Source organism: Pan paniscus, chromosome 4 (assembly GCF_029289425.2).
Source record: "Pan paniscus chromosome 4, NHGRI_mPanPan1-v2.0_pri, whole genome shotgun sequence".
Taxonomy (NCBI): Eukaryota; Metazoa; Chordata; class Mammalia; order Primates; family Hominidae; genus Pan; species Pan paniscus.
The window spans coordinates 59,285,245-59,301,324 of NC_073253.2; the positions used below are offsets into that span (position 1 = coordinate 59,285,245).

The following is a 16,080-nucleotide window of genomic DNA, read 5'->3' on the forward strand; positions in this document are numbered from 1 at the left end:
AGCAGGGAAAACTTCCATGCTAATAATAAATATCCTTTGTAATAAGTCACCTCAGATCTTTTTTTGGAAGGAAACAGAACCTATAAAAGACTATATAAATCAGGAAAAAACAAGATGTGTCACAAAACATTTTTTAAAAATCTAACAGTAACTAGGCAAATTGGTGCTTAAATTAACACAAACTGGTAAAAATAAGCATCCCTAAATTGATTTTTCCATATATTTTCCTCAAGGTAGACAAAGTGTAGAAGGAGTCGGATCGTTGCCAGACTGAAAGCATTTTTCTGAGCTCCATCAACTTCTATTAATGGGCAGTGACGCCACTCTGGCCCCAAGCCAGCCACCCATCACACTTCGATTTGTTCGACAGGCTGGCTGGAGGCAGGCATTGCATCAGAAACCTGGCACCATAAACAGCACTGGTTTAAGTAAAGCACCTCCAGAGAGAACTGACTTCTTGTGCCATCAGCAGAGAGCACAGGGCTTCCTCCCAGGGGGCTGCTTGGTGTTGAAAGGCAAACTGACTGGACCCCAAGAAGCAGCACCTCCTAGGGTCTCCGTGGAGCCTCTAAATCACTGCCCCCCAATCCCCACACTGTGAACAGCTAAAGTAGAAATTAACCCAAACAGCCTGGGAACCGTTGGTTCTATTTCATTTGGTTAATGTGGTGGTCCTCCCAAATGTATTTTCAAAGGTACATGGGCTTTTTCTGAATTATCTGCTTCATAGGCTGTCCCAAATTACATTCAGTGGTGTCTTGGCATGAATTCCAAAATGGCAGTTTAAAGGGAATCCAGCAAGTGACCACAGTGCTCCAAAGGGTGATAGAGGTATCAGTGCTCCTAATGGGGACATGTGTGCTGTGGTATCCTTTCCCAACTAAGTTGGAGCATGGGATAAAGAGAGGAAGGTGAGGGGAGGAAAGGGTTTGAAATATCATACAGGCTTCCTAGACCTGAAAAACTCACAAATAGATGAAGTGGAGCATGTAACCCAAGACCACAAGGACTTGTAAAGGCAGAATAAAATATCCCTCCAACAGGCTCATGCAACGCAAACAAGACATTAGGGAAAAACTGAGGACATCTGAAGAAAGCATAGACTTTTGTTAACAATAATGTGTCAATATTGGTTCACTAATTATTACAAATGTACCATCCTATTTTAAAATGTTATTAATAGGGGAAATAGAGTGCAGTAGAGAGAAATTTTATGTACTATTTTTAAAATAATTCTTTAAATCTAAAACTGTTCCCAATTAAAAAGTATTTCTAATATACAGGTACACATACATACACTTCCAATATATTTGCTTCAAAATAATCCAGGAGGCAAGAGGAGATATTGGTGGGGGCATTGTCAGAGGAAACAAGATTAACTATGACTTACTAATGATTAGAACTGGGTGACGGATACATTACATTATCCCTTCTACTTTCATACATATTTGAAATTCTCCATAATAAAAATTTCAAAAATATATGCTCCCATTGTGAACTGAAAAGATAAGTATATAGCATACATTTACGATATATATATACACATCTCTTACAAAAACCACTTTATGTATACATATACTTAGATATATACATATACTTAGACATATACAGCCAGCTCTTTCATATCTGCAAGTTTCACATCTGTGGATTCAACCAACTATGGATCAAAAATATTCAGAAAAATATACAAAACAATTAAAAATAAAAATACAATACAAATAATGCAAATAAAAACAATACAGTATAACAACTATCTACAAATCATTTATATTTTATTAGGTATTATAAGTAATCTAGAGATGATAAAAGTATATAGGAGAATGTGTGTAAATTATATGCAAATACTACACCATTTTATACCAGAGAGACTTGAGCATCCTCAGATTTTGGTATCCATAGGAGTCCTGAAATCAATCCCCCAAGGATATTGGGATGACTGTATGATATTCTGTATATTCATATATGTATATACCAATTTATATATCATATAAACCATTTATATATACATATATGTGTGTGTGTGTATATATATATACACACACACACCCCTATAAAATAGCAAACAGTAAGAAGAGCTTTAGTCCAGGCCACTTTTTTGCTATGTGAGTGTATGCATACTTTGCAGCCAAAGAATAGTGTCTTTTATCGGTGCTACAGACTGTGGACTTTTCGTTTTGCATGACACACCAATCGTATTAGCCTGTGTCAAAGAATATGCTTCAGTGGCTTTCTTTTGATTGGGATGTTAGGCCAAGTCCCAGCACCATCTTCCCACTAGAATCAATGGCACACACCGGGTTCTTCAGTGTGATGAAGTGTGACCCCGATGGGGTCAGAGCCAATGGAGCCATAGCTTTGGAAGGACATTTTTCTCTGTGGTGTTAAAGCAGGCTGCTCCAGTTCTGGGTTTGATCTGAGTGAAAACTCTTTAGCCACCTACGATGTGAAGCTGGGACTGATAAGCTCCCCTGCACTTTGCCTGCCACACTCCTCACGGCTGATAGAGCAGTGCCATCAACAGATGGAAGTCATTAATAAGAGAGAACCCGGCATTCTTTTTCTGAGAGTACCCCATTAAGCTCTTCTTCCTACATCCCTTTCAAATGAGAGGCACCAGTGAGAGGTGACAGCGTGCTGGCAGCCCTCTCAGCTCTCGCTTGCTCTCGATGCCTCCTCGGCCTGGGCGCCCATTCTGGCCATGCTTGAGGAGCCCTTCAGCCCCCCGCTGCACCGTGGGAGCCCTTCCCTGGGATTGCTGAGGCCGGAGCCAGCTCCCTCAGCCTGCAGGGAGGTGTGGAGGAAGAGGCACGGGCAGGAACTGGCGTTGCGTGCAGCCTTGCAGGCCAGAGTTCTGGGTAGGCGTGGGCTTGGCAGGCCCCCCACACTCTGAGCGGGCGGCCAGCCCGCTGGCCCCCGGCACTGAAGGGCTTAGCACCCGGAAGGTGTGCCGGGTCCCCCAGCAGTGCCGGCCCACGGGTGCTGCGCTTGATTTCTCGCGGGGCCTTAGCTGCCTCCCCGCAGGGCAGGGCTCAGGACCTGCAGCCTGCCATGCCTGAGCCTCCCCCCGCCCCCTGCCGTGGGCTCCTGCATGGCCCAAGCCTCCCCGACGAGCACCGCCCCCTGCTCCACAGCGGCCGGTCCCATCGGCCACCCAAGGGCTGAGGAGTGCGGGCCCACAGCACTGGACTGGCAGGCAGCTCCATCTGTGGTCCGGTGCAGGACCCACTGGGTGAAGCCAGCTGGGCTCCTGAGTCTAGCAGGGACTTGGAGAATCTTTATGTCTAGCTAAGGGATTGTGAATACACCAATCAGCTCTCTGTATCTAGCTCAAGGTTTGTAAATGCACCAATCAGCACTCACTTTTGTGTCTGGCTCAGGGATTGTAAATGCACCAGTCAGCACCCTGTCAAAACGGACCAATCGGCTCTCTGTAAAACAGACCAATCAGCTCTCTGTAAAGTGGACCAATCAGCAGAATGAGGGTGGGGCCAGATAAGAGACCAAAAGCAGGCTGCCCGAGCCAGCAGTGACAACCCGTCACCTTCCATACTGTGGAAGCTTTGTTCTTTCGCTGTGCAATAAATTTTGCTGGTGCTCACTCTTTGGGTCCACATTGCCTTTATGAGCTGTAACACTCACAGGGAAGGTCTGCAGCTTCACTCCTGAAGCCAGCGAGACCACGAACCCACCCGGAGGAATGAACAACTCCAGACTCTCTGACTTAAGGGCTGTAACACTCACTGGGAAGGTCTGCAGCTTCACTCCTGAGCTTGCGAGACCAGGAATCCACCAGAAGGAAGAAACTCTGAACACATCCGAATATCAGAAGGAACAAACTTTGGACATGACACCTTTAAGAACTGTAACATGTAATCCCAGCACTTTGGGAGGCCAAGGTGGGTGGATCACGAGGTCAGGATATCGAGACCATCCTGGCTAACACGGTAAAACCCTGTCTCTACTAAAAATACAAAAAATTAGCTGGGCACGGTGGCGGGGGCCTGTAATCCCAGCTACTTGGGAGGCTGAGGCAGGAGAATGGCATGAACCCGTGAGGCGGAGCTTGCAGTGAGCCGAGATAGGGCCACTGCAGTCCGGCCTGGTCGAAAGAGTGAGACTCCGTCTTTTTTTTTTTTTTTTTTAAACTGTAATACTCTTCGCGAGGGTCCATGGTTTCATTTTTGAAGTCAGTGAGACCAAGAACCCACCAATTCCGCACACACCAGCATTCCTTCGGGTTCCTAAATAACAAACTGGGAACCATTCACCCTTGACATCTCCATCTCCTTAATCTTCGAGAATCCGGTCAGTCTCCAAGTTCTGCAGATCCTACTCCTTTCACTTCTCTCAAATCTGTTCTCACTTCTTCATCCCTGTTGCCCGTTGAAGTTTCAAGCCTTCATTCTTCTGGTCTATTGCAATGATCTGCTACTTAGCCTACCCCTGTTTTCAACCCCTGCTGTTCAATTTGCTGCTGTCATGAAGACAAGTAAATATCACTCATTTTCTGGGAACCTCCTCAATATTGCCCCCACAGCCTTCAGGATGGTGACTTTGATTCTTACATTGGAATACAGGGTTCTCTACGATCATGCCTCTGCCTACCTCCCCTTCCTCTCATGCCCCATTCACTACCAACTTCAACTGCTTATAGTTCCCAAACCATGCCAGGCTATGTAATATCTCTTTGCCTTTGCTCCACAGTCCTCTTTCCAGAATGCTCTGTTCTTTCCTCACCTCTAGGTGAACACCTCTATACTTTTCAAAACTGAGATCAAGCATCACTCGTTAAAGAAAACTCTCCTGGGTCAGGTGTGGTGGTTCATGCCTATAATTCCAGCACTTTGGGAGGCCAAGGTGGAAAGATTGCTTGATGAGATGAGACAGAGATTTGAATTTATAGCCCAGTAAGGGCAATACTGTCTTTTTCCTGCGTTTTAACTGTTGTACTCAGCATAGTACTCGGCATGTATTTGGCACTTAGTAAATGATTATTGAATAAATACAGATGTAAATGATGGTCTAATTCAGAACACTATATTGTTAAATATCCTGAATACATTTATTTAAGGCGTAGTTTGCAAACAAGCCATGTATTAGAACATCAGAATTTCACATGTGACAAAACACGATCTGGTTCAGTGAGCCAAGTTGGTAATCTCCAGCCGATGACGAATTGCTCTTGAGACACTTGTTACAGGCAGCCTCAGGAAGAGGCACAGGCCATTTATACCGCTTCGAGCCGCCAGTCCCAGCTCTCTTGGAGAAAGGCAGCACAGTTGGGAGGGCTCACAACAGGAGGCCTGTTGAAAACAAGTCGTGGTTTCACCCTGTGTTTTGATTTCTGTTCAGGGAAGGGCACTTCCTCTTGCATTTGTAGGAGCCAAGTAACACATTCTGGGTGGAGGGAACTATGGTAGAAAGCCTAGTGTTGGACACATGAAAAGGTGGCAGCATCTTAGAACTGGCTAAACACATATCTTGGCATAAGAACTTGGGTGGCAGGCAACCAAGATTTGGGGAGTGCTTTTCCTGCATCATTTTCTGCTGGGATTGCAATATGAGGGAGGCCTTGTTGATGGGTGTAGTTTGTTATGGTTGGCAATACCTTCTGGTTAGTAGTGGTTGAGTGCTTGCTAACTTGTGAATTCTTCAGAAGAGAGTAGAATATAAAAAGCCTTCAAGCCTCTCCTGTCTCCCCCGCAATGCGGCTAACGCAGGGCAACCGGCAGCAGTGAGCTGTGGACCCAGGCACTGGCTAGAGAAGTTGACAGACCACGAACACGGGGCAAGCTGAGTCTTTCTGTTTCACTTCTGGCATGTTTTTCACCCACAGGGATATTTTGGTCTGTTTCAAAGAAGAGGAAATCAGCCCCTAGCAGAGTGTTTCAGAAAAGCAGCAGAAGAAAAGAAAAAAAGATTAAAGCCATATCTCTTGGGGAGAGAGATAAAAATCTGGATTTTGTTTGAAACAATGTTTCCATTTCCAACACCTCAGGTCCATAAAAAGTAGGAGAAAAAAAGTCTTCTTGGGGTTTCAGCATGCACAGTGCATTTATTCTCTCTCTCATTTCTTAATTTGTCAGTTTCTTTCGCCAAGTACCAAATCCAGCAAATGTTCTTTAAATGGAAAGAAAAAAGCAATAATGAATGCCAGAAAACAGTTTCCCAACCAGCCGGCCAAACCACAAGTATCCAAAAATGTGATTTCATTTTTAATAATACAGAAAACTGAGGAATATCAAGTAGAAATATAAAGAGAGGAAAAACACTGACTTATTCTAAACACCAATAAAAAGGATTTCCAACTTCAGAATGTTTGTAGAAGACATGAAGAGAAATAGCTAGTCAATGAAGGAATTCAGAACCCGGTGTTCACAAAATTAAGAAGATACTAGTGATCAATGAACTCTAAACACTCATATGGGTTTGCCTTCTCTGAATCCTTTGAAATTCACTTTCAGTGTCCAAATTTCCTGTATATGTAAAATGGAGCCAAGGAGCCCACATTGTGAACAGAGAAAGTAAAGATCATGTAGGATGAAGACATTTGTGTTGTAACCTGTGTCTTTTATGCCAACTCTTAGAATTTAAGGAGCAGCTGGGGAGGCCAGCAGGCTGACTTAAGCCCACAAAGGATGGCCTCTGATCCCTGAAACTGGGGGAAGAAGCAAGATAATTCTTAACTACTCAGGTGACATCTCTTCCAAGAAGTTTTCTCTAACTTACTCCCTAGCCCAGGAGGGAAGGCTTAGACCCCTCATCTGGTTTCCCAAAACACCTGGGCATAGCTCTTATTGCATCCAAACGGTTCTTATAATGCAATGCAACACAATACACAGTATCTATATGTCTCCCTTGTTAGACCATGGAGTCTAGAGCAGGGATATCTTTACTTCTCTGGTGCCAGGTATAGTGGCTGGAACATCAATTAACTAATTGACATTAATGCTTTCTTTCTTTGTATCCAAATAACTCAGGCCATTTTAGTTGTTTTATCCTATGGTTATATCATTCTTACCATGTTTTAGTACCGGCAAATAGAATTCATTATTTCCCAGGATATATCAGTTAATAATTTCATAAACAGAGAAAGTAACTACATCTGGAGCAGTGCTTACCAAACTTTACTGTGCATGCAAATCACCTGTGGATCTTGCTACAAAGCCGATCGTCACTCATTTGGCCTGGGAAGGGGCCTGAGAAGCTGCCTTTCTAACAAGCTCCCAAGAGCTGCCAATGCTCTTGGTCCATAAAGTAACAGTGGCTTGAGCCAGATAGAGTTTAATTTTGTTTCCTGAAAGTTAAGTCCAGAGATTAGCAGTCCAGAGCTTGTATGGCAGTTCTGCCACATCATCATCAGCCCAGGCTCTTCTATCTTTCTGCTTTACTATCCTAGGTTCTGTTTACCCCAAGGTCTCCCCTTGTCCCAAGATAGCAGCTGCTACTCTAGCCATCACACCTATATTGTAGTCAGTAGAGAGGAGGACACACCAGGGCAAATGGCTGACAGCTGGGTCAGCCCCTTCTAAAGGAGTTGTCAGGAGGAGCCCATCTGACAACTTTCACTCCTATCTCACTGGCCAAAATGTAGTCACCTATCTAAAGGAAGGCTTGAAATGTGATTTTCCTGTTGGGAATATGTTGCTGATTACAACATATTTGTTGTAATTGAGTTGAGTTTCTCTTAGGAAGAGGGGGAATGAATGCTGGGTAGATGCCAGCAATCTCTACTATGAGTCAGATGAGATTGTTGTGGATCACCTGTTACTCACCCGTGGTTAGTAACCTCTGGATTGTGCCCCACTCCTGAAGAGACACCAGTTACTCTGTTAAGGTCCATGCGAAACATCAGCTGTCTTTGTGACAAGTTCTGTCTCATAGGCTCCTTGACTGTACTTATTGACTAAAGCTATCATCACTCTTGGCTGTGAAACTTGAAGTAAGATGAGGGGACCAGAACTTCCTACCCTCGCTGCCGCCTCTTTGGAATAACATTAATTGCCAGAGCTTAGTTTGGCCCAGGCCTTATTTGCATCCTTGGGCTCTCGGATGCCAGGGAAACATGGCTACTGTGACATCAGATGAGATCCTGGCTCAAGGATGCTGGCAGGGTCTCTAGCTTATTGTCCCTAAGGTTATGGCTTACAAATAAGGGAATGAGTCCAAAGAGATGTGCTGTTCTTCTTGCTTGGTGCCAATCAGTTCATTCCTTGAGTAACAGTGGAGTCACCCAAAGTGAAGAAACAATTCCAGCCCACTGATTTTGGCCTGAGCACTCACATTTTTTCCCTGGCTCTTTGCCCAGGATTTCCAGGGAGAAGGCAGGGGCCAAGAAGCAATATACATTCCTGAAAGGAAGGCTTCTTGAGTGATTAAAATGATGGTATCAGTCGGTGGCTCACAGGCAATGACAGAGAACACAGGCAGGGTGCCCTCTGAGATGCACCCCCTGATTTCCTGAGTCATGACGTGGAAGACAGGGAAAGTGCACATCAGCAACAACAGGAAAGGAAAAGGTAGTTGTTTGTTTTCCTTCTGTTCTCCTCCCATCTCAAGGAATTGATACCTCCAAAATTTCAATCTGAGATAACAAAAACAATTTGCAAATAGTCAATAAACAGTGCATTCATTCATTATTAGTAGAACTACATTCATGGAAAAAAATTTATATAAAGTAACCAAAAGTCGCTTTTTTAAAAAAGGTAATATGATTTATTTAGATGGGTTCAACCATCAGATTTTTTGGGGGAGGAGGGTAATCCATGAATCTATTTGTGTGCTAAGTATTGCTATAAATTGAATGTGTTTTTCACATCTCTTTATTACTATTTTTCAAGTCCTATAGATGCAGTTTTGATTAGTAAAATGCAAGTTTATTTTAAGATGTGACTAAATTTTTATCTGAGAAAATACATTATGGCAAAAAGCAATCACTGGATACTAAAAATATAATGATCATTATGTGAGAGTATGTAGAATTCAAGTATTAAAAAAAGAAGTCCTCCTACCTGAACATGTTGGTGTAACTGAGCCCATATTCAGCTGCCCACTGCTTGAAAGTGAGCCACGAGAAACGAGGTTGGGAATGCCTTGTTATCCCCCCTCCGTTTATAGTTTAGACACAACAACAGCATTAATGTTAAAATAGAGATCATGAGACTGGCAGCACAGCCTGTGGCTATAAGATACCAAATTATAAACAGGACCTAAGGCCATGCCCGGCAAAGGTTAAGTCTCCACCCCAAGATAAACGTGTGTTACATGCATGTTTGTTCAGTACACGTGTCAAGACCACCTTCATAAATATTTATAGCTACTTCTGTAACCCATTAAATATGTATGTTGAGCTGATCTATCATATACCCACAGGAGCCCTGGATACAATTGACAGTAGGGAGCAAATGTATTGATTTTCTTGCTGATATGGTAGGCCATTCCAGGTTTCTGCCCTGGTGTGAGAACCAACCGATGCTCTAAGAGATTTAACAATTGCCAAATATGTTAAGACGCTAGATATTATACTAACTTTTGTTTATAAGTTTGCTTCCAGCAGAATCATTTTTCCCATGGATATGGACCTGCTTCCTTTTCAACTAAGAAATAGGTCCTCCTAAAGACCTGGAAGGAACAAGGGCCTGAACATCAGCTCACTGCCAGGTCAAAAAGTTTCATTCCACAGTTGCCCCACGTTGACCCTGTTCGGCAGGAAGTAGCCAGCTGAGAGATGACATCCCATTGTCCCTAATCCCACAGAATTGTGGAATGAGCCTTTGACAGTGGGGAATTGTAACAGTGAAACAGCAAAAAAAAAACCCAACATAACTAATTCCATTTTTATTTAAGGGGCCTATACCCATTCCTGCACGTTTGCTAGGGTAATTTTAGAGCACTGAGATAATATACAAAAACAGCAATCGAATATTTTGTAAATCGAACTCTGGGATTAAAGAGGAAGTATATAAACAACTAATTATGTTTTGTTAAAGATTTACAGGAGCATTGTGACCCCACCAAGGACAAAAAGTTCCCAGCCTCCTTCTCTCAGACCTTTCATGGTTCCTGATAGTTGGGGAATGATCCGCTGTGCTGCTGCTGTAGCATCAACGAATACATATACTTCATCAGCCTCCTCCATTTCTAATCTTAGTACTCAGGTCCGTCTCTCAGTCCCAGAGACACTGTCGGCCTTTTATTATAAAATCACTGTCTGATTTTTCAAGAAGTCCTTGAATAGCTCTTTAGTTAAGTAGATCTAAGGCAAGTAGCCACCAATCGTTTTGAAAGAAGTATGGAAGAGAATATTTTTGACTCAGCAAGGAACTGGGGCATGGCTGCTCTTGGTGGGAGGTGATAGGCAATGCTGCCGTGTTGCACCTGCCACCCGCACACGCATACACACACACATTCAGCACCCATGATTTTACAAGGGGCTAAGGAGCCTGCGGGAAAATGAGGTATAGCAAAGCGTCCTCCTCAATGTGACTCTATAGTTTCCCTGTCACTTACAGAATAATTCTTCTCAAGGGATAAAAATTTTTGTTGTGCTGTGGGAAATAGTAGATACTCAAAGCTCTTTGAAAACCTTTGTGGTGCACTCTCTATAGTGCACGCTCAAAACCCTGAGTGCAGTGCCCTAAAGGTGTTCTTCTCTGTGGCTGGCTAGGTTTGTAGGAAGATCCCCAGCCTTCCCTCCACCACTCCTGGCAGAATGGCTCCAGCCCCATCCCACGCCAACTTCAACCAGAGAGCTCCTGTTTATTTTATGTGCTGAGATTCCAGACATAATTCTGTCAGTTTAAAAAAAACACCTCTTTTAAATGCATTTTTGAAAGCTGCTGGTCTCTTGTATCCACTCTTATATCACACACATACACATATAATATGTAATAATACAACATCTATGTAAAAATTTATCAGGATATGACAACAATACTGAAGCAGCAGTGGGTGGTGCACAGGTCACACCTGTGAAAGGATTGTCTTGCATTGTTCTGGCCTGACTCTGGTGAAGAACAAGGTGGTATCGAACCCCTGGGTGAGTCTCAAGAAAAGAAACAGAGTTACGGGACCATGTCAAGCTCTCAGAACTTCTGTATACTCCTTCCTGATTTTTTTTTTTATTTTTATGAGACAGATTCTTGCTTTGTCGTGCAGGCTGGAGTACAGTGGCACAATCTCAGCTCACTTCAATCTCCACCTCCCACATTCAAGCAGTTCTCCTATGTTAGCTTCCTGAGTATCTGGGACTACAGGCATGTGCCACCACACTCAGCTAATTTTTGTATTTTTAGTAGAGATGGGGTTTAACCATGTTGACCAGGCCGGTCTTGAGCTCCTGATCTCAAGTGATTCTCCCACCTCGGCCTCCCAAAGTGCTGGGATTACAGGTGTGAGCCACCACACCCAGCCTCCTGATTTTTTTTTTTATCAACCTGATATGGATAGATTCCCAAGTCTTGATTACCCCATCCCCTTCTATTGAAGAGCCCTAGGAGAACCCTCTTTTGAGTTGCCCCCACAAGCTCTTTTACTCATTATGATGGTCAAAGAGAGGTTGTAAAGGGTGCACGATTTTATGAATCCCTTTTTAATCTATCCAGATGATCTCTTGCTGGGAATTACTATTTCATCTTGTAGGCCAGAGCGTAAGATGAGACTCTACTCTGGCGGGCACAGTGGCTGATGCCTTGTAATCCCAGCAATTTAGGAGGCAGAGGTGGGTGGATTGCTTGAGTCTGGAGTTTAAGACTAGCCTGGGCAACGTGGCAAAACCCCATCTTTTTTTTAAAAAAAGAAAGTACAAAAATTAGCCAGGTGTGGTGGCACATACCTGTAGTCCCAGCTACTTGGGAGGATAAAGCAGGAAAGTCGCTTGAGCCTGGGAGATGGAGGTTGCAGTGAGCCGAGATAGAGCTACCGCACTCCAGTCTGGGTGATTAGAGTGAAACCTTGTCTTACAAAAAAAAAAAAAAGAATCTATTTCTAGACAGTGATGAACTTTATTCCCCCATGTCATGGTCCTTGTAGCTTAAGGAGGTATTTGAGGTTAGGCTTCTCTGACCCTTTGCCCATTCTGCCAGGGGATAAGATATTGGACACCACACTGAAGTTAGATGTTGAAAATTGAGGTCCATAATCCCCATATGTTCAGTCTCATTCACTTATCAAAGAATATTTCTAACTGGATCCCCAACAGAATCCTTACAATGGAGTGCCATCTCCATTGGCCTCAGGAACTGATGATTCTTTTAGTCCTTTCCTTATAGTGCGTGGGCCCACAGCTTACTTTCACTCATTGCCCACCTGGCTTTTGCTGATATATAATACCCTTGCATAACCTCCTTGGTCAGCCTAATCACTTAACCCCAGGAGGCCCCTTCAGAAAATCTGCAAATCGCTTCTCCTCTGAGTATGCTTGAGCGTAGCTTATTCAGGCCTAGATAAGCTTTGTTTCTTCGAGACAAAGCTTGTCCCTTTTGCTTCCAGCATAGACTCAGGCCATAGGACCCAAGTCTGAATTTTGGGTGCGTAACTTACTTTGAGCAAGTTACTATTTCTGGTCCTCAAGATTCTCATGTGAAAAATAAAGATTAAAAATAGTCCTTACCTCCTAGCATTGTTTGAGAGTTAAATGAGTGAGGGCATTTTATACATTTAGACTATACTTGGCATATAATCAGCTATCAATAAATATTAGATACTATTATTTTGGCAAGAACTGGAAGTGACATTGGCTTTACCAAGTTCATTTGTCCATCTGTTCATTTGAAATGTATTTACTGATCCCCTATGATATGCCAGCTATTGTGATCAGCCACAATTAAGAATAGCCACTCCATACATTCTACAAATATATGTATGGATTCTAATGCATTGCTTTTTCTGAAATTTTTTTTTTAAAACATGATATGCCTTCCAAAAAACTGGAATTTTAAAATGCTCATGTCCCCAGACTGCTGGTTATAAACTATAAGTTCTCTGATTGGGAGAGCATTCGGTGGCCTACCCACTGTTACCTCTGAAGGCAAATTTTTACTGTCAGCCTCAAAAGGACTAAGTTAGGAAACTCATGGCAGAACATTAAAATGTTTATTTCTAATGAAGTTTTCAATATGTAGACATGATTTTTATTCACATTTGTATTCCTCTCTATTGAGATAAGTACAGTCTAAAGTGAGGCCTATAGAATGAATAAAAAGTAAATAATATTTTAAAAGAGACCTTATGTCTGAGCAGAATTACTGCTCTAGTAGCTGGCCCATGGAGTGGAGGTGGGAAGGGTCCCACCTCAGGCCTTCAAAGGATGATGTTATGAGGTCATGAGGTCAGGCCCTGGAGGGGTGTGGCCAGGGCTCAGATCCAGCTTCTACCATTTCTCCTGGCTGACCTTAGACAAGCGGCTGGCTCAACTCTCTCTATGCTTGTTTTCTTTATCTATACAGGTAGATAATAAAAATACATATCTTGTAAGATTGTTATGAGGCTAAAATGAAGTGATACATGTAAAACATTTGTACATATGCAATAAATATTAGCAGTCAGTGCCAGTCATTGGTCTATATTTTTTCCTCATGAGCCATCCTTTTAGATACCAATACCCTATGTCAGGAAATGACAAATAAAAAACAAACAACAAAGAAGATACCAAGCCCTCTTAAAATAAAATTCTTCACCAAAAAATTTTTTTAAATGTAATCTGCTATTATTCAGCTGTCTCAAGTTTCATTTAAAGATGAGGCATAGTGTGACATCCATTTTATAGATACAAAAACTAAGGATCCAAGAATGGTTCTCTAAGTTTATAAAACTCAGAGGTGTCAGAAAAACATAGCATACGCTCAGGATATCTGTCTCCAAGTCCCTCCCCCTTTTTATTTTTTAGCTTCACATATCTGTGGACTGGGGTTGGGGGGAAGATCACTATCTTTCAAAAACCACAGATTCTCAGAAAGTACCATTAACTATATCTAAAAATGCACCGTGGCAGCTATTTTTAAGTTATTAAAGTCAACATACTATCTATGCAGCAGCCATTGTTAAAGAAAGCTTCATTTAGAGTTAGAATATAAATGGGGAATGAATTCCAAAAGGAATGATGGGAGCCCGCACCTTGGTGACTACTGAACAATTACATGAGTTTTGTACAGAGATTTTGAAATTGGAGAAAATGTTCTCTCTCTCTCTCTGTCTCTCCAGTCCAGCAGTTTGAGTTTGAAAGCTGGGTGAAGTCTTGGAGAAGCTGGAGAGCAGCCCAGGGTTTCCTGCTGCGTGAAGGCGAAAGCCTAGAGCTGGTTGGAACAAGCCTCTCTACTCTGACTTAGGTTTGCTCTTCTGGAAAGCTGTGAAAAAGAAGCCGTTTGCAAGGTCATGTAGAGTATGGCCCCTCCAGAGGGCCCGGCACCATCCCAGGCATTTCACACATCTCACCCCACGGAGTTGTTATGCAGGGGATTACCAAGAGGCCATTTTGACACAACGGTTTTAACACAGAGCTTAAAAAATAAATTATCAGGTAATGTCAACTGCCCTGTTTTGACCCTCACACCACTCTGGCGTGTCTCCTCAATTATCATTTTTGTTGAAACCTGTTACCTAGTATGTACTATTTTTATTATCTTTTCTAGCGCCCCTCTTTCCACTCCCTGTCCCTGAACCTAGCCTACCCCACCCCACCACCACTTCATTCCTCCTTGTTGGTACCAGCTGGCAAAATATATATTATTAGAAAATTTCTTTGATAAAATTGACACTAATAAAATATCTGAAAATCCACTTTTCTCATGCCAAAGGATATTTGATGAAAATGAATTATGGTAACAGTTATTCAAAATGTACAAAAGGTTGAAAGATAATATTTCATTTATGATTAATTCATAAGAAAATTATAGGAGATTTATTTCAGATATTTGGAAGTAGTTCTGTGTTTGTATTCCTTTTTCAGGTGCAAAATCGCAAAATTCTTCTCTCCATTCTGATACATTTAAGCACTTTTATGATGGCTCTCCCCTTTACATGTTCTGCTTGTATTCTTGGTCTTTTCAAGATTGAACAAATAAAATTCATTTGCCAATTGTCACACATCCACTGTTCCACACTGAACTAGAATTTGCATTTGTCAATGTGCAAACTTTGACCAAGTTGTCTATTTGGCTATTGCCTCATTAGTCTCTTAAACTTTATATTTAAGGTAAAAAAATAACATATTTGATGAAGTCCTCACCATTTGACTTGAGGACACATGTGGAGATGGCATAGTGGTTAAGAAAGAATACAGGCAAACTGGTTTTGAATCCTGGCCCCATCCACTTACACTGTAAAGTAATATTAGGAAATTCATTTAACTTCTTTGTGCTGCAACACACTGTGAGGAGTAAGTGAGTTCTAAAGTGCTTAATATCTGTGCCAGGTATTCTTTCAAGTGTTATATGCATGTTAGCAATTATTTTTACTAATTTAAAATTGGGTGCATTTTCTGTTTAGATGAACATTCCACTTAGTAGTAATAAGCAGTTTTCTTTTTTCCTTACTCATTTTTGATGCAACTCTAGGAATAGAAATTGTAGTTGTGGAAAGAGGCAGGTTTGGGGCAAAAAGCAGAGTAGGGGCTGGGAAAAGGTATAGAGGTTGAGCATGGCTCAGGCATGAACAACGTACAGGTTTACTGGGTAGTTTTGCAAAAGTGCTATTAAAAGAGAACAGAAGAGATGAGGTGATGTTTCCGTTATGCATACAACTCAATTTTTTTTTCACTGAAGATTTTATTGCTTGATTTTTCTCCCCATAGCAAAATGCTCCAGAGATAAAAAAAAAGTTGCACCAGGAAGACTTCATCAAAATGTCATGTGCTTCATTGTTTAGCAGGTAAAGTATTGTTGGGTTGTGAAAATGAAAAAGTGAAATCAGTAGACTTAGAGGGCCTCATCCCCGTTCAGGCCCACTTCTGAATGGGCCTGATGGGGAAAGGGAAGGAGAAGAGTGGATGCCCCTGACTGAGCATCATGGAAAGCTTCAGAAGCTTAGGAAGGCTAGAGTCTAGCATCTCTTAGATCAGAACAAAGACATGAGTGGGCCCAGAGG

At 42.3% G+C, this 16,080-nt stretch overlaps 1 protein-coding gene across 3 annotated transcripts in view; it reads right to left on the bottom strand.

The window, feature by feature from the left end:
- SNX18 (sorting nexin 18) overlaps positions 1-16,080 on the bottom strand; it is a 238,349-nt gene that overhangs the window by 103,898 nt on the left and 118,371 nt on the right. The window contains exon 2 of one of the 3 annotated variants that reach the window (XM_055112386.2): positions 2,042-6,120. The exons of the other annotated variants lie outside the window; for them this stretch is intronic. Coding sequence (XP_054968361.1) covers positions 6,083-6,120 — 38 coding nt within the window. The 3' untranslated portion in view covers positions 2,042-6,082. Of the gene's footprint in view, positions 1-2,041; positions 6,121-16,080 lie in introns of those variants that run through there. 3 annotated transcript variants of the gene reach the window in all.